Source organism: Salvelinus namaycush, chromosome 1 (genome assembly GCF_016432855.1).
Source record: "Salvelinus namaycush isolate Seneca chromosome 1, SaNama_1.0, whole genome shotgun sequence".
Classification (NCBI taxonomy): Eukaryota; Metazoa; Chordata; class Actinopteri; order Salmoniformes; family Salmonidae; genus Salvelinus; species Salvelinus namaycush.
The window spans coordinates 31,848,898-31,868,433 of NC_052307.1; the positions used below are offsets into that span (position 1 = coordinate 31,848,898).

The 19,536-nt window shown below is 42.4% G+C and overlaps 1 protein-coding gene across 1 annotated transcript in view; it reads right to left on the reverse strand.

Moving 5' to 3' along the window:
* Positions 1-3,525: 3,525 nt before the first annotated feature.
* The window catches only part of LOC120054976 (piwi-like protein 2), a 28,200-nt gene continuing 12,189 nt past the window's right edge, over positions 3,526-19,536 (reverse strand). Inside the window, exons 13-22 of the mRNA XM_039002782.1 lie at positions 19,263-19,403; positions 11,307-11,420; positions 10,837-11,025; positions 10,332-10,433; positions 9,369-9,485; positions 8,060-8,148; positions 7,582-7,687; positions 4,498-4,751; positions 3,892-3,999; positions 3,526-3,682 (exon numbers count right to left, since the gene is read on the reverse strand). Of these exons, the coding sequence (XP_038858710.1) occupies positions 3,526-3,682; positions 3,892-3,999; positions 4,498-4,751; positions 7,582-7,687; positions 8,060-8,148; positions 9,369-9,485; positions 10,332-10,433; positions 10,837-11,025; positions 11,307-11,420; positions 19,263-19,403 (1,377 nt within the window). The remainder of the gene's footprint in view (positions 3,683-3,891; positions 4,000-4,497; positions 4,752-7,581; positions 7,688-8,059; positions 8,149-9,368; positions 9,486-10,331; positions 10,434-10,836; positions 11,026-11,306; positions 11,421-19,262; positions 19,404-19,536) is intronic.

The following is a 19,536-nucleotide window of genomic DNA, read 5'->3' on the forward strand; positions in this document are numbered from 1 at the left end:
CCTGACTGCCACACCACATTCTTGCACTACAAATTCTGACCAAGTGTTTCCTGTCCTTGGATCTTTTGAAACATCTGTGTAAATAGCCACAAAATTCTGATACACAGTATCCAGACATCTCTTAAATCAATCAGATGGATCAACGCCCTGCCTATCTTTCTGTCGTCTCTCCAACACTTCTAGATCAACTACTGGAGGTGGGAGTAGCCATGGTGTATTTACAGGAATAGCTACCATTGGACTAAACTCCCTTCCATACAATCCCATCTCCTTAGCCTGGGTATTACCCACCCACCCAAAGCTTGTGTTCTGTCTTCGCTCGTGTTCCCAGCATGCCTGTAAAATCCCTTTTGCAGACTGAGACATCCCATGTCACGGTAGGTTGACCCAATAATTCATTGCCAGCTGCTGTCTCCTAATCTGCAATGGCATATCCCCCATCTCCACCGGTAGTGCAGATACTGGGGAGGTCCGAAACGCCCCACTACATATTCTAAGTGCTTGCCCCGGTATGACATCTAGTCTTTCCAATGAGGTCCGGGCTGCCGAACCATATGCTATACTGCCATAGTCTCCAAGTTTCTCCCATATTACCTCAAGCATACCTCATCTCCCACCTTCCTCCTGCTAAAGAACACTGTCTGAGTTTTCTCGACAGAGAACCTGAATCCCCACATTAATTCCCACCGCTCTACCTACATCACTTGTTTCCTTTACCTTCCTGACTATGTATGGCACATTTCTTCCCCTCTTCCATAAGGCCCCATCTTCTGCAAATAACAACCTCCCAATATCCGTCCGTATCTGAAAGTAAACATCATTGATTATGATTGAGAACAACATAGGACTAATCACGCTCCCCTGCGGTGTACCGTTATCCACCCTGATAGACTTCCCCACCCTCACCTGGATAGACCTTCAAACAGGAAATTCTTTATCCAGTTGTACGTTCTTCCTCCTACCCTCATAATATCAAGCTTGGTTAACAACTCCTCCTTCCACATCATATCGTACGCCTTCACATCAAAATAGACAGCTACAACAATCTCCTAGTTCACCTGAGCCTTCCTGACCTCTGATTCAAAGCAGAGAACTGGGTCCATAGTTCCCCCACCCTTCCTGAACCCACTCTGATGTGGCGATACTAGCTCTCCAGAAAGTAAGTTAACCTCTTCGTAATCATACGTTCCATAATCTTACATACATGTGATGTTAAAGCTACTGGCAGATAGCCTGTTAACCTCGTTAGGTCCTTCCCTGGCTTCCGGATTGGTACCACTACTGTCTCCTTCCAACTGCCTGGTAGTTTCCCCTCCTCCCACACTCTGTTGTACAACACCAATACCTTATACAGTGCATCACTAAAATGGGAAAACATAACATAGCACACCTCATCTTCCCAGGTGAAGTTAACCCAACCTTACCTTTTGCCCTTTTCACCTCTGCCATTGTAAATGGTGCATTCAACACATCATTTACATCCTCCTATCCAGCACCCCAGGATGCTCCTCTCTCGTTCTCCCCCTCCCCCGACAAATTTGCCTAGCTATGCACTTGGACAAATGCTTCGGCCATCATTTCTGCCTTCGCATCTGTTACTGCCACATCCTTCCCACTCGTCAACCCCACTCCCTTCATCCTCTCCCACACTTCCCCCACAGGTGTCGCCCTTCAAATGGTGTCACAGCACCGAAGCCAACATGACCTCTTTGCCTGACGAATAGTTCTCTTCACCAGAGCCTGCTTATACTGAATCAGATGTTGGAAGTTATGTCCTTTTCAGTACTCCAAATGCCCTGTTCCTACTCCTCACCATTACCCCACAGGACTGCTTTCCTCCTCCTCCCTGAACTCTTAGGTATAGCCTCAGTAGCTTCCCCCACTAACTGTTCTCACCCAATTATTTATACTATCCACATCCCCTCTCATATCCACCTTCTCATTCAGCTCCTGAAACTGATCTCACTTTGCCCTTCCTAACACCCTCCTGCCTGCTCCATCCACTGATACCTCCAGCCTACTGTGCATACTATGGGGTAATCATCAATCCCTACCGTCAACTCCCCCCATAGAGATTCCTGCCATCGCATTAGATACCAGTGAAGTCCAAGGCAGACACTTTCCCTGTGGCTACATCAATCCTGGCCCCTCAGCCATCATTCAGTCACACCAGATCTTTCATTTCTATCAGATTTTTCATCACATAGCCATTTTCATCCATCTGTTTCCCCCCCAGTGGTGGGCATTAAAATAACAAAAACAGCCCTTACATTTCCTGTGACTTAATCATGCTTCCAGTTATGCAGTGACAGCTTCTCTCCTCCAGCTTTATTTATATATCATCAGTCAGTATCACCTGTCAAAGTGAAAGACTTCCATGTTTTTGCTGGTTGATTTCGAAGTGATAACCTTTCGGCATTATGGCAAATTACTTTGTTCTGGTCTGTGCCTAGTGACCTATACAACTACAGAGATGGTACAGCACATCTACTGGACTAAGTCAATTTCATTGAAAGCTTTTTGATCACTTGGACATGCAGCACAATTGGGGAATGGCCCCACAAACAAACTAGAAAAAAAGACAAGACTAACAACTTAAGAAAACTTCCCATACACACACCAGTTTTATTTGCAACAGCAATGTATCTGGAGCAACAAAACAGAGGACAACACAAATAAAACCCACTATGGTTGTATTAAATTAAAACAGACTTGAATTTCACACTATCACTTCACAAAAATAAAATCTCCTCTGGTCTCTGTGGGTCATGCAAACAGTGGAAAACTGGCCCTTTTTTTGTTTTATAAACATTTGTTCCCATTCCTCAAAGCAGCAATATTTCTTAACTCTCAAACGGTTAGCCATGTAAAATCGAACCTCAGCAGCAGAGCGAAAGTTTGTGTCTGAGGGCATGAACAAGCTGCTGTGTAGCAGTAATCAGTAGCCATAATCAGAATCTTTGACTAACCTTTAGTCTATACTTTCTTCGTTCTCGAGTCAGTGTTTTCTGAACTCCCATGGCTAGTTGCAGGGGGAACATCGGAATTTAGGAAATCCTTCATTATTAAATTAAATACATTTTTGCGCAAAGTAGTCCAACAATCTATACCCCGCCATCTTAAGAGTATCATTTGTCTTCTCTCATTGACAATGATACTCTATAATGGCGGTGTATACCTCGCTGGATTACTTCATGTGGCAAAAATAGATTCAATTTAAAAACAGAGCATTTTCTCTAAATTCCAACATACCACCTGCAATAGGACACAAAGTTTCTACGACAACAGTGCCTGGGGGTGGGGTGGGGTCTATGTCAGACACCATTAGAACACTGGCTGCTAAACAAAACAAAACAAATGGTTTTATCTGATCCAAAAGTCATAATGTGAAAGCCTCCCCCCTTCTCATTTATTTTCCTCCTTCCATTTCTTCTTCTTCTTCACAGCTTTCTCTGTTGCGACCTGTTAATTGTTGTGCAGACTGGTATGCTCATTCTAGAGGGGCTGAGGCTAAGGAGGCACACATCAGAGGAAGTACAGCTTGTCTGCCAGCTGGATAGCTGGCTCTGAGTGGAGGTACTGGCCCGACAGGAAGGCCAGTTTGTGGGCATACTTGCACGGCGCAGGCACTCGGATAGTCCCGGGCCAATTCCAGTACAGGTGGCACATTTTGAAGGTCAGCCTGAAGTGAGACCAAGGGTTAGATTGTGTTAACAAGGTTATATGTTAATGCTGCAAGAATGACAGGCCTTTATGTGACGCATCCAATCCACCCACCAACATATAAAATCAACAATAGCTGAGGTATTATGTAAACTGGCAGACACTATTTGGCCCTTACTGCCAACTAGAGATTTATGGTGGCATAATTCACTGTACATCTAACATTACCTTTGCAAGTGGTCTGGGGAGAGGTTTGCTGTGTTGTAGACTGAGATGTAGTGTGTAGGCAGGCCACAGCCCTGTCGAATGTGGTGCGCCATCAAGTAGAAGTCAACCCTGGGGAGAGAAAAATAAATAATTTGATAAATGATGAAGCGTTACAAAACTGATGACCTAAGCCCAATTCTGTCCACTTTTCCACTGAAGTATGCAGTCGTTCATCCCTCCCCCCATGGATAGGGTCAGAGGGGGAGAAGGGGGAAGAGAACCACCATTGCGCTCCATTAAAGGAATACTTCAGGATTTTGGCAATGAGGTCCTTTGTCTACTTCCCCAGAGTCAGATAAACTAGTGGATACCATTTTTATGTCTCTGTGTCCAGAATGAATTAAGTTTGAGGTAGTTTCACAACCCAATGCCAGCTAGCGTAAGTGCAATGACTGGAAGTCTATGGGTATATGCTAGTCGTTGTGCTAATGCTAGTTAGCATTGGCTCACGAAACTACCTCTAACATAAAAATGGTATCCACGAGTTCATCTGACTCTGGGGAAGTAGACAAAGGGCCACATCGCTAAAATCCTAAAGTATCCCTTAAAGACAGAGCCAGGACTAACCATTCCCTGTTGGTGATTGTGTGGTCCAGGACAGTTCCTGGCGGAGGCGTTCCAAAGCGGTCTCCGGAGCAGGAGTACAGGTTGGTGCTGACACGTTTCTGTACCACGATGAAGGCCAGCTTGGGCTCGTAGTTAGGGAACGTCTCAAAACACTTGAGCAGCTGAGGGATCTCATACAGCTCCACAGTCTTCAGCTGGCCGTCAGACACTCCGTCCCGATATACCACAATCTTCTCCGGGAAGTTATGGTTCACCTGGAAAAACATAAAAACATAAATCATGGCCTCCCGGGTGGCGCAGTGGTCTAAGGCACTGCAACGCAGTGCTAGCTGTGCCACTAGAGATTCTGGGTTAGAGTCCAGGCTCTGTCGCAGCCGGCCGTGACCGGGCAGCCCATGGGGCGGGGCACAATTGGCCCAGCGTCTTCCGGGTTAGGGAGGGTTTGGCCGGCAGGGATATCCCTGTCTCATCGCGCACTAGCGACTCCTGTGGCGGGCCGGGCGCAGGGCACGCTGACACGGTTGCCAGGTGTTTCCTCCGACACATTGGTGCGGCTGGCTTCCGGGTTGGATGGGCATTGTGTCAAGAAGCAGTGCGGCTTGGTTGGGTTGTGTTTCGGAGGACGCATGGCTCTTGACCTTCGCCTCTCCCGAGTCCGTATGGGAGTTGCAGCGATGAGAAGACTAACTACTACCAATTGGATACCACAAAATTGGCGAGAAAAAAGGGGTGAAAAAACAAAAAACAAAACAATTCATGGCATATTCTTTTATGCCACTAACATAAGACATTTAAAAAATCCCTAGCATATGGGTCTTTCTATAAAACTACGGTACCAGTGAGGATTTCCTACACTGGACAACTAACTATACAGTAGCTGCTGATAAGTCATTGATAATAATGAGCAAAAATGTTTAATATCATTACATTAAGATATAATGGGGATCATAGCTATATTCAATAAGATTCACGAGTTGATTTAAAACCGGTTTAATCCTTTATCATGGTTGATGTCTTGACGGATTTGTCCAAAATTGTGTGACATAAAACATTACTCTTCTGTCCTTGCATTTACGGCAGTGTAAGTTGTCTTTATATCATATATTAAGCATTAAATCAGTTAAATTAGACATTGAACTTGTAAGAATCCTGGATCTAGCTGTCAGGACAGTTTTTTGTATGGAGATCCGGGAAATGCCGTAAAATGGTGTGTCTTACGTTACGGGTGAAAATAGTTTCATGGGAACAAATCCAAAATAATAAATGCGATTGCAAAATTGAATGTCCTAAATGAAAAAGTCACCGTACCTTGCGTGATACTTCAAACCTAAACTCGATACTGTCATTAAAGTGGTTCTTCAATTATGCATAACACTTGTTGGATGCACATTTGGTGTCCAGCTGATTAGTTACGCCGTGAAAATGTACACACATCTGATGCAACAGTCCAAGTGCTGGAAAAATGTCCAGACAATGTGTGTCCCATTTGTTACACCGGTGAAGACAGTTGTGCCTGGATCCACGTTCAATCTAATATCCTAGCATCAAGGTAACATGTTCTCATATGTTTCTGGACACAGCCTACCGCACGCAATTGTCTAGGAAAGACTATTGCGCAACACCCAACGCTATTCCTATGAATTATTCTGGATATAATGACAAATTACATAGCCTAGTGGGATTATTCACGATATGATCTGGTAATGAAATAAAATGACAAATGCATTTTGTTTTCCATGTTACACCTGCAATTTTAAACAATGCAAGGGGATTGAAGTAGCCTAATTGAACCTGAATCTGGAGCTCAGAAATTCAAGTACTGGAATAGGACTACCTTCAATTTGATGCTTGAAAAGTTATTGTAATTATTGTAGCCAATGTATAAGTTCTCCTGTTCCCTTATAATTATCAGTGATTATTTTTGAAATACATTTTTGTGAGAGATGTGGCCACTTTTGTTTGTTTCCCGCCGCTTCAATTGAATGGTGTTGCGCTACTCTGTTGCAGTAAAACCATGTGCGGTTATGAGGAAGACAACATCCAATGTTGGTTTCAACTTGGCTTTCCATACAAATCCTTCCATTAAGAAAGGTTTTTGGTCACTTTCTCATAAAAAAGCGATGGCGAGATTCAAAATTGTGAGATTAATGCTACCACTATTCATGGCTTTATTACGTGTGCCTGTGTCGGCCACATGCTACAGAAAAATCCCCATACATCCAACCTATTTAGTCAGGCAATGGCCACATTATTCGCACGTATTTCAGAATGTAATAATAGTTTTAATATCAATGCATTGGCAAGGTCTAAATAATTCATTATTCTTAAAGTGGTAATGGCCTACTCTTTTTACACTCTTTGGGGAGAGGGGTTGTTCTATATTTAAGCAATAATGCACGAGGAGGTGTGGTACATGGCCAATATACCACGGCTAAGAGCTGTTCTTATGCACAACACAACGCGGAGTGCCTGGATACAGCCCTTAGCAGTGGTATATTGGCCATATACCACAAATCCCAGAGGTGCCTTATTGCTATTATAAACTGGTTACCAACGCAATTAGAGCAGGAAAAATACATGTTTTGTCATACCTGTGGTATACGGTCTGATATACCACGGCTGTCAGCCAATCAGCATTCAGGGCGCAAACCACCCAGTTTATAATAGAAATTCCACAAATTAACTTTTAACAAGACACACTTGTTAATTGAAATGCATTCCAGGTGACTACCTCATGAAGCTGGTTGAGAGAATGCCAAGAGTGTGCAAAGCTGTCATCAAGGCAAAGGGTGGCTATTTGAAGAATCTCAAATATAAAAAATAATTTTGATTTGTTTAACACATTTTTGGTTACTACATGATTCCATTATGTGTTATTTCATAGTTTGTATGTCTTCACTATTATTCTACAATGTAAAGAAAAGTAAAAATAAAGAAAAACCTTTGAATGAGTAGGTGTTTAAAACTTCTGACCGGTAGTGTGTGTATATATACCAGGCTGGGCTGAAAGGCCTTTAGTACACTGTGTTAAAAATAAATAAAAAGGCATCACAACTCATAGTAGGCCTATTTTAAAACGGTCACCTCATAGTATTTCTGCAGTGCAGCCAGCAGACACACTCTGAACCCGTTGATGATCTCCTCGTTGGGCATCTGGAAGGTCACTCTGGAGTACCACCTAGTCAGCAGGCTGGGGGAGGGGAGGAATAGGAGGAACTATCATAGGATGAATCCCAAATAACACCCTATTCCCTATATAGTGCACCCTTTGGGGCCTGGTAAAAAGTAGTACACTATATAGGGTAGCCATCTGAAGCCCAAAAGGCTAGGTCTAGCTCTGACTGCATGTGTGGGTACACAGACCCACGAGCCACTGTGGCCCCTCATCAGTTCAGATTTGTTGTGGCCCTCACTCCCATCAAAGTTGCCCATCCCTGATATAGGGAATAGGGTGCCATTTGGGATACAACTATAATTTGTCAGAAAAGCCATCAATTAAGTTATGTTAATTGCATCCACTGATATGTTACTGTGCGGTGTGTCTTTTAGGGGGCGTGTTTACCTATTCAGGCTGGCGACAAAGCCCATGACTGATCTGTTCTTCTTGCTGGTGTCGTGATGGACGTCCACTCCAATCACCATCAGATGTTTCTGTTAAAACGTAAAGCAAAGACAGATGCTAAAAATACTACACTAAAACAGAAAATCTAACAGCTGGGTAAATTCGTTTGAATGCAATCATTTATTGACAACCCCCCTTCTGTTGTTTAATAGAAAAACAACCAAATTGGATGTTCTAAGTCCACAACAATGCTTAAACCACCTCAGGAGACCACTTTTGAGGTTAAGGTTGAGAAATGTAGATTTTGGGGTGTAGCTACCCTTTAAAATCAACTGCACATCAGCCAGAGACCGTTGTTTGGTTAGCATTGTTACTGATGTTTCTGTAGCACTCGTGATTGCAGAATTTGCTAAACAAATGGCCAATGGATCGATGCAAATAATCATGATATCCTTCTGCCAGGTGGGCATAGGTTACTTCGTAGTTAACAATTAATTGAGAAGGTTTTAGGGAAAGCCTTTCCATCTACCAGAAGACGGTTGTCATTAAGTTAGCATCATCGCTAACAGCAACACAAAGTGGTAGACAAAGACACACAGGGGCATTCCTGTGCAGTCAGAGCCAGGGCATTCCTGTGCCGTTGCCTCTTCAGAAAGTTGAAAGAAAATACGAATCACTCATGCATATTATTCATGTTTGATGATAAAAATTATATTTAGTTGATTTCCTACTAAGTTCAAAAAGTTTTTGAATATTTTGAATTCCGTTTTAATGTCTGGATTCCATCCACATTCTCCACAACAAGAATTTTATAGGGCCCTACAACCTGTAGCTGTTGATGGCAACACATAATCCTGGTCACATCTCTCCTCCGCTCCAGCCTCCAAAAGAGTAAAGGTGCCCTGCATTTACCAGAACCGTAAGTTGCAGGTACATTTTTAAACAGCTGACTTGACAAAAAACAAAAACAAAAAAAACTTACCTCTTCAGACTGCTTACTGAAAAAGTCATTTTGCATTATAAACTCTACTTGTTTTATATTATTCCATTGGCATTTGTGTCCCTTTATGGGTAAATTGGTGTTCATTTCGTACATTACAGTATAAAATAAGGTATTTGTGACTTGTTCTGAATTCCTGATTGTGTCTCGCTTTATCTTATGCAAAGCTTTAATTCTGACTTGCATGTCTCTCTGGCTCCATCAACACACTGTCTCCATCTAGTGGACACATAGCATCCCTACAACCAAACTTAAAACGCAGTCAACGTCAGCCAAAACCTTACCAGTAGTGAAAAATATAACACTAACCAGAGGGACGTTCACAGTCCACAGCTCTCCTCCCAGTTTGCAGTTCATCTGCAGCAGGATTTTCTGGGCTACGCTCCTCAGCTTTTGTGGTTGGGAGATGGTCCGGACGTTAATGGCCTACAAAGCCAAAGAAATTTAAATTTTTAATTTTAGATGAACCTTTGCATTAGACAGTTGATAAACCTTTTGCTTCCTTGCCTCTTTCCCTGAACCTTACACCTTTAGTATTCACAGATCTTATAGGACCCGAGTTACAGTGGTGTAAAGTAGCCCTACTTAAGCAGTTTTTATGGGTCTCTCGACTTTACTATTTATACAACTTTTGCTTTTACTTCACACCTAAAGAAAATAATGTACTTTTTACTCTATACACTTTCCCCTAACACCCAGAAGTACTCGTTACATTTTGATGCTTAGCAGGACAGGATAATGGTCTAATTCACTCACTTAAAGAGAACAACCCTGGTCATCCATACTGCATGTGATTTGGCGGACTCAGCAAACACACATGCGTCGTCTGTAAATTATGCCTGAGTGTTGGGAGTGTGCCACTGGCTATCCGTAAATTTAAAAAACAATATTGCCGTCTGGTTTGCTTAATATAAGGAACTTGAAATTATCTATACTTTTACTTTTGATATTTAAGCATATTTTAGCAATTACATTTACTTATGATACTTAAGTATATTTAAAACCAAATAATTAGACTTTTACTTACGTAGTATTTTACTGGGTGAGTTTTACTTGAGTCATTTCCAATTAAGGTATCTTTACTTTTTCTCAACTTTGACAATTGGGTACTTTTTCTACCACTGCCGAGGTGTAGGTAAAGAAAAACTGTGCTGGCACCTAGTCATGTTAATATTTGTACGTTTACTGTATGTTGTGTGTTTGTTGCAGAGTGGACGATCCTGGCTAAATGAAGATCAATAGTGAATTGTCTGGAGGTGTGGCATGGTTAACCTGAGAGGGCACGGGACTCTGGACGCAGCACAGCTTCTTGATGGCACTGTAAAGGTCGTCTCTGTTGCCTGTCATGATGCACACTACCAACTGCACGTTGGGCTGAAAAATGGGCCAAGGTAAAAAGAGAAAGCTCATAATAGATTCATAATTAATAGGATTTATATAGTGCTTTTCCACATCAAAGCGCTTTAGAATGAAAGGACAAATCTCCCTACCACCAGTGTTTATGTATTACTGATGTGAATAACTCAAACAGCATCATAGAAATAATCACAAAGTTGAGATACATTAGTGAAACAAATTAACCTCCACATTTTTACTAGTCGAATGTTTGAAGTAGGCTAAAAGGTTTGGGGTATAATAGAGGTTGGGAAAATGTTCCGATTTTTTTTACTGTATTTCTCTTCATGGCCTATATACAGCTTCTGTGATTCAATAACAACAATTGTTCACAAAAAAAGACTGTTCTAAGGTGCTCAGAGGCAGTAGTGTCATGTCCTACCTCACTAGTGAGCTGGGAGTGGATGCTCTTGACGTAGGTCTCGGTGCGGTCGTCCTTCAGCTCCACGCGGATGGGCCGATCCAGCCTCAGGCCCATAGGTCCGGCCACCTTCCCAAAGCAGGACACTAGCTCCTCGGCCTGCTCAGCACAGCGCCGCGGGTAGAAAATGGCCCAGCAGTTCATGGGGATCTGAGAGAAAAACAACAGAACGGGCCAGAGGAGAAGTGTGAGCCTGAAATGGCATTATTCCCTATATAGTGCACTATGATTGGCCAGAGCCAGGCTGATTTCTTGATTCCTCAGTTTATTTTTCTTCAACTAAATCAAAATGTTTAAAGTGACTGCGTAGGAGACTGAATATCCTTAAATCAACCCTAAAACAGAGTGCAATACACACAAATTACAGTAAGCTAGTCATTCCCCTGACATCATTAGTGTGCTGTACTTGACCCTTTGACCCTGAGACTCACACAACTGATAGAAGCATCCCTGATAACCTCCCTGGACCAGCTGACATCAGCTCCGGTGACAAAGGACACTGACTGCAGACAGATGGTCTCCAGAGGCAGAATTCTTCCTGTAGTCTGGATGGAACAACAGAGAATAGTTCAAGTTTTCCACAAGCACCCACCCCCACCCAAAACAAATGCCTGCGATAAGTGATCAGTATGGTCGGGGTCAATAATTGTTGGTTATCACCCTAGCCATAGTGTGTGTAAAAGAAATAGGCCCCCCCCACCCACCATTTTTTCCGAACAACCTCTATTTTGGTGGCCTCTGCTCATTCTAATGCTAGATTGTAGTCCAGCTACTATCAGGAAATAACACTGATCACATTTTTTCACACTTTTACAGTGTTATTTTAAATCAGCTCTTGTACAATATGATATAAAACACAGGAAAAATGTAATTGACTGCACTGGGCATTTAAATAATCCTGTAAGAGTCTGCTGACTTCCACAGGCTTCAAGCTTCTTTTTATGGCATTTTCTCAGCTATCTGCAACACAGGTAAAATCAATATTCTTTGAAAATCCCACATAAGTATCATTAACTATTAGAACCATTCAATCCATTTTCTTTTATCATATTTTGAACCACTCTCGAATAGCCTACCTATTGTTCCTGCAGTGAGGAGGATTCACCATCTTCAAATGTTTTCAACAATTTATCTGCAGATAATTGCTAAAAAGCATACCAGTATGCAAATTAGGGAGCCAAATGAACGTCTTACCGATGCGATAGGCTACTGACGAGTTACTCACTTAAAAACGCCACTGTCTGGCAAATCCTGATGGACTGCATATCGGAAATACAAGTGAGATCTTTGGTTTACTTGCACCGATGCGATACCTTGGACATATAACTAAGTTACCAGGCTAGTTGGCCAAAAAAATCTGCTGGCCCGAACATAATTTATTGGCCCAGACATGGTATAGTTCTTAAATGCATTGGGGTCATGCAGGACCTATAGATTGGCATGCTTTTGCTCTATATTCAGCTATTAATAGGCTATATTTGGTTATTATGATATGTATTAAGATGCTATGTAATAATTTAGCAATACAAGTCTACTCTATTCTTTAGAATTGCGATGTATTAATTGCATTAATTTTTGCTTCAAAAGCGTGTCATTTTGAGAAGATTTGAAAATAGAACATTGCCTCTTAGACAAACATTCCAAAATAGATATCTACATGGCTACAGTAGGCTAGCGAAGACGAATGCTAGGCATCTTTTTGTAGCTTTATTTTTGCAGACTATCCACAGTAGCCATCATATTGCTAGTATGTTCACTATTGAAGGTTAACTTCTGTAAATCACTTTCCCTAAAATAAATAAGCTCAGCGAGTAGATTGATGGGCGCTTTTTGCTCAGGACAGCTCGCATGTGCTGTGTGAAGGCATCAACTCATGTACGCTCGGGTATTTGGGACTCGCGGGTGCGTAGCGGTGCTTGAATGAACGGTCATTCATTTTGCTCAAATACAAATAGCATGACTTTTTTTCTGAAGAGAATTGAAAAGTTGCCTATTAATTTAAGTGGAAAAAGTAGCCAGCTGAAAATGAGTCCGTAATCGGCTGTATAGCCGACAGCCGGTGCTAGTGGAAAAAAATATCTTGCTTATCAACTGAGATTTACTCCTGGGAATTGCTTTTATTACTTGACTACGTTTTATAGTTACACAAAGAAAGGTCGGTGAGCCTGTATGCATAGAACGTCTCCAGCGTGGGGAAAAGTAAAACCAGAGAGTAGTGGATATATACTACTGTGGTTAAGGGGTCAGGGTAAGAGCTCTGTATAAACATTCTTTACCCTCGAGTCTGATTAACTCACCAGGTATTTTAGGAGACTTTCTAACCCATTAAGAGCTATTCTAACCCATTAGGAGATGCCAGCAGGTCACTGCCAATTGTTAATCAACTTAGATTCACTCCTGGGAATTGCTTTTATTCCATGACTTTTAAAAGCAGGTTTTAGACAATTTATGACATGCTCTTGTGGGTAAACATCAAGGGATAAGCCATTTGTCCCCAAGATGAAAATCAGGGTGGAGACTGTGGATCCGTCTACGTCCGTTAGTACGTTCATTCGTCACACGCGATATCTCAGACAGCACTATCCCAATTTTGACTAAACTTTGGAGAAGGATGAGTCTTGCCAGAGATCTGGTATTTTACAAAATGACTCTGATTGGCCAGATGGTGGTGCTATAACAAGCGATTGAAAATGCAAAATCTGAAAGGTCACGTCCGAAACCCTGTTTGACCTAGTCATGAAATTCAGGGACATAGGTCCCTCTCCTCACAAGGAACACGTTTTCCTCAGGGACCCATAAGGTCATACATGTTGGAATTGAAAATGTTGTAAAAAAAACAAACAAACACTTAAAACACTAATCCTATGGCACCGAATGATCAATCTGCACAAAACTTGATATGTGGCATCTATGGACAAAGGTCTCAATGTAATCCTTTCCAGGCTAGTACCTAAAACAACATGAGTGTGGTCTGGCACATAAATCAGTCAAGGATATTTGTACTGTAACAACATTTGGTACACAAGTTGCAAACACTGTCAAAACTCAACATATGCAAGAACATTCATATCGACAACACGGTGGTGCTATAACAGGCACATGCTTATATCTCTTGATCTGTTTTATTCAGTGAGATTAAATACGGCACATGCTCAGGGATATAAGTCTAGCTGACCATTGCAATCTCAGACACCACTGGCCCGATTTTGACAGAAGTTGGGTCTTGCCATAGAGATCCACCATTTACAAAATTACACTAAATGGCCCAAGGGGGGGCGCTACATCATTCGTGGGGGACGACAACATTTAACGTTACCCTGTTTTTCACAGTTCTAAGTTGTTTTTCGAAGGCTAAACTCAGCTTCAACGTGGCCCCTGGGAGCTGTGCTGGGAACCTTTCTGCATACAGGACAAGCCAAATAGACCTAACCATAGCAAGTGATTAAGGACCAGAAGAACTTCATTAAATTTCATCGTAATCTTAAACTGTGCATTTAATTTAACACACGACTGACCTCTTGTCCATTTACCGTCAATCGATTCCACTCACGACGATCCAGCACCCGACCATTTTTGAAAAATGTGTGAGTGAGAATGTTGTCTATTATGTAATGAGCTGTGTGGAGTCTCACCACATTTAAAATACCCAAAAGCGTGACAACAAGATGATTTTGCGGGACAGTGTAGTAGATGGTGTTAAAGTATAAAGCCTTCCTTAATTTTGTTTCAATCAAAGCATATTCTGCCTAGTGGTCGGCACTGTTGAGTTTTGGCCACATTACATCATTTTTCTAAAATCGTATAAGAAATGTGGTGGTGTTTTTGGTGTAACATTGACGTTATACCAGGGCATAAAATGCACACCTGCCAAATGTGGGTAGGTTTAGTTATTGGCGGGTAAGAACGTCTATTTCACCAGCCACGTTGGTGGGTGGTCAATTTGCAGAGCTCTACATTGAGAGCATTACATTCGCAAATAAAAACTGTCAAAAGTATGAGCACGTGCGAGTTAGAACAATGCTGCGGTAGCTGTTTAAGTATTCCTGCCCTTTTGTTTCATAGCTGCTAATTGCACAAAGAAATACAAATCCTCTCACCTCGAGCATAAACTGCCTGGCATAGGAGATGTGCGCAATGAGTGCTGATGGCACAGGCATAAAAGTTGGTCTAGTTTACTTGACAGTCTACTAAGTGAGACTTTGTCCTTGTGATTTTTTTGGGGCTATTTACATTGTTTTGTTCACAAGTTCAGTTGTTTTTCGAACGTTAGAGTCGACTGCATCAATTGATAGCGAACAGACATCCTAGCCAGATTCTAAATCTCACACAAACAGACATGTGATAGGACTCCAGTGGCCACGTTAACTAGGTAACCTCCCGGCCTTAAAAGGGACATCTGAACATTGTCTCTGATATTTGATTATTAAAAGACTCCGGTCACAAAAAATGAAAGTGAGCATTACACCACATTACTTCTTACTAATACATTTCTTGTTTACGAAAGCATGCTCATCTGTTGTTTTTTTGTACTTAACTATGAAAAATATTTTAGCTGGTAAAAAAAAATCTGAGTGGCTGGTAGATTTTTAAAATCTACTTAGACTTAAAAACAGGATTGAATGAAGTAGAAGCAAATATGTGGAAAGAGCAACTAATGAGCACGAGAGCCTCGCAAGTTTGATGAAATTACCATATATCTTCAGAAGCAGATTCTTTTTTTTTGTAGTTATTAAGCCTAACTGTCCTCTCCAAGTTTAGCTGGAATTTAGCCCGAAAGGATTATATAAATATGATTGGTTGACGATAGGCCTATGACATTGGCCTACGTCTCGTCACATACACTACATGACCAAAACAATGTAGACACCTGCTTGTCAAACAGCTCATTACAAAATCATGGGCATTAATATGGAGTTGGTCCTCCCCTTTGCTGCTATAACACTCTTCTGGAAAGGCTTTCCACTACATGTTTTAACATTGCTGCAGGGACTTGCTTCCATTCAGCCACAAAAGTATTAGCGAGGTCGGGCACTGATGTTGGGCGATTAGGCCTGGCACACAGTCGGTGTTCCAATTTATCCCAAAGGTGTTCGATAGGGTTGAGGTCAAGGCTCTATGCAGGCCAGTCAAGTTCTTCCACACCGATCTCGACAAACCATTTCTGTATGGACCTCACTTTGTGCACAGGGGCATTGTCATGCTGAAACAGGAAAGGGCCTCCTCCTCCACCAAACATTACAGTTGGCACTAGGCATTCAGGCAGGTAGCGTTCTCCTGCAATCCGTCAAACCCAGAATCGTCATTCGAACTGCAAGTAAGTGAAGGTTGATTCATCACTCCAGAGAACGCTTTTCTACTGCTCCAGAGTCCAATGGCGGCGAGCTTTACACCACTCCAGCCAACGCTTGTCATTGCGCATGGTGATCTTAGGCTTGTGTGCGGCTGCTTGGCCATGGAAACACATTTCATTAAGCTTCCGACAAATAGTTCTTGTGCTGACGTTGCTTCAAGGCAAATTGGAACTCGGTAGTTAGTGTTGCAACTGAAGACAGACAATTTTTACGCAATACGTGCTTCAGCACTCGGCGGTCCCGTTCTGTGAGCTTATGTGGCCGACCACTTCGCGGCTGAGCCGTTGTTGCTCCTAGATGTTTCCACTTCACAATAACAGCACTAACAGTTGACCGGGACAGCTCTAGCAGTGCAGAAATTTGACGAACTGACTTGTTGGAAAGGTGGCAATGTTTGTCTATGGAGATTGCGTGGCTTTATGTTCAATTTTATACACCTGTCAGCAATGAAATAGCCAAATCCACTAATTTGAAAGGCTGTCCACACACTTCTGTATATATAGTGTATGTTTTCATAAACGCAACATGACTGCAAGAGGCAGGTCGGAATGTCTGACTGAAATACGGGACAAATATACCTTTTTTCAAAAAATGTTGGTGTGTGAATTGGTTGCACAAAAAAAATATATATAACATTATTTAAGGCAGTTGAGGACAAGTTCTCATTTACAACTGCGACCGTGCCAAGATAAAGCAAAGCAGTGCGACACAAAGAACACCAGAGTTACACATGGAATAAACAAATGTACAGTTAATAACACAATAGAAAAATAATCTATATACAGTGTGTGCAAATGAGGTAAGATAAAGGCAATAAATAGGCCATGGTGGCGTAGACATGACAATTTAGCAATTCAACACTTGTGTGATAGATGTGCAGAAGATGAATGTGCAAGAGATATGGGGGTGCAAAAGAGCAACAAAAAAAAGTATAACAATATGGGGATGAGGTAGTTGGATGGGCTAGTTACAGATGGGCTATGTACAGGTGCAATGATCTGTGAGCTGCTCTGACAGCTGATGCTTAAAGTTAGAGGGAGATATGAGTCTCCAGCTTCAGTGATTTTTGCAATTCGTTCCAGTCATTGGCAGCAGAGAACTGGAAGGAAAGGTGGCCAAATGAGGAATTGGCTTTGGGGGTGACCAGTGAAATATACCTGCTGGAGCGTGTGCTACGGGTGGGTGTTGCTATGGTGACCAGTGAGCTGAGATAAGGCGAGGCTTTACCTATCAAAGACTTATAGATGACCTGGAGCCAGTGGGTTTGGCGACGAATATGAAGTGAGGACCAGCCAACGAGAGCATACAGGTCACAGTGTTGGGTAGTATATGGGGCTTTGGTGACAAAACGGATGGCACGTGATAGACTGCATCCAATTTGCTGAGTAGAGTGTTGGAGGCTATTTTGTAAATTAGTTTTACGAGGGTGTGTTTGGCAGCATGAGTGAAGGATGCTTTGTTGCGGAATAGGAAGCCGATTCTGGATTTAATTTTGGATTGGAGATGCTTAATGTGAGTTTACAGTCTAACCAAACACCTAGGTATTTGTAATTGTCCACATATTCTAAGTCAGAACCGTCCAGAGTAGTGATGCTGTACGGGCGGGCAGGTGCTGGTAGCGATCGGTTGAAGAGCATGAATTTAGTTTTACTTGCATTTAAGAGCAGTTGGAGGCCACGGAAGGAGAGTTGTATGGCATTGAAGCTCGTCTGGAGGTTAGTTAACACAGTGTCCAAAGAAGGGCCAGAAGTATACAGAATGGTGTTGTCTGTGTAGAGGTGGATCATAGAATCACCAGCAGCAAGAGCGACATTATTGATGTATACAGAGAAAAGAGTCGGCCCGAGAATTGAACCCTGTGGCACCCCCCATAGAGACTGCCAGAGGTCCGGACAACAGGCCCTCCGATTTGACACACTGAACTCTGTCTGAGAAGTAGTTGGTGAACCAGGCGAGGCAGTCGTTTGAGAAACCAAGGCTGTTGATTCTGCTGATAAGAATGTGGTGATTGACAGAGTCGAAATCCTTGGCCAGGTCGAAGAATACGGCTGCACAGTAATGTATTTTATCGATGGCGGTTATGATATCGTTTAGGACCTTGAGCATGGCTGAGGTGCACTTATGACCAGCTTGAAAACCAGATTGCATAGCGGAGAAGGTACGGTGGGATTCGAAATGGTCGGTGATCTGTTTGTTAACTTGGCTTTCGAAGACCTTAGAAAGGCAGGGTAGGATAGATAGAGGTCTAACAGTTTGGGTTTAGAGTGTCTCCTCCTTTGAAGAGGGGGATGACCGCAGCAGTTTTCCAATCTTGGGGATCTTAGACGATACGAAAGAGGTTGAACAGGCTAGTAATAGGGGTTACAACAATTGCGGCGGATAATTTTAGAAAGAGAGGGTCCAGATTGTCTAGCCCAGCTGATTTGTAGAAATCCAGATTTCGCAACTATTTCAGAACATCAGCTGACTGGATTTGGGTGAAGGAGAAATGGGGGAGGCTTGGGCAAGTTGCTGTGGGGACATGCTTGTTGGTCGCCGGACAAAGGGCCAAAATGTGGGACTGTCCTGTATAATCAGGGACATGTGGTCACCCTACTCACCACTAGGCTTGGACGGTATACCGTATACTGGGGTATTTTGAAATACCGCCAAATAAATTATCTACAGCTCAGGGCTCCAGCTATGCATTTGGTTTGCTAACTTACTAGGTAAGCAGCTAGCATGCCAGATCAAGCTTTCGTGGTTACAGCAGAGATAAATAATCCCCTCCTGGATCAAGATCCCTGATGACTTAATATTTTTTGTGCTGTTGTTTAAAAAAAATCTAATTTGGAAATAAATAGCACCTATTCTGTACACTGCCGTATACCCCAGTATGGTACAGGAACGGTATGAAAATCTGAAAACCGCCCCAACCTACTCACCACCAGATAAATACATGTTAATTGTGTCTTTCTATGTGCGACTTTAGCTACACAACTAATTTGTTTCTGAGATAAATTAAATGTATTGTTTGATTGTGCAATGTATGCTTACCACCAGGATGTCTTGACTGATCTCCAGCCCCCAGCGTGACAGTTCTGTCTGGGCCTCTGGGTTGGTGTTGATGTTCTTCAGGAGCTGCTTCAGGGAGTGAGTGTGCTGCTCACTACTCACATTGATGTGCATCGTCAAGTCCTGGGACGGTAAAACCAGCACTTTCAGAATCTATACAGTACTAGACTTTCCGCCCCAGTTACTATGTGACGTGTCTGGGTACAAATAGCATTTGCCCCCCTATTCAATTGATTTCATTGCATCAGGAAAACTA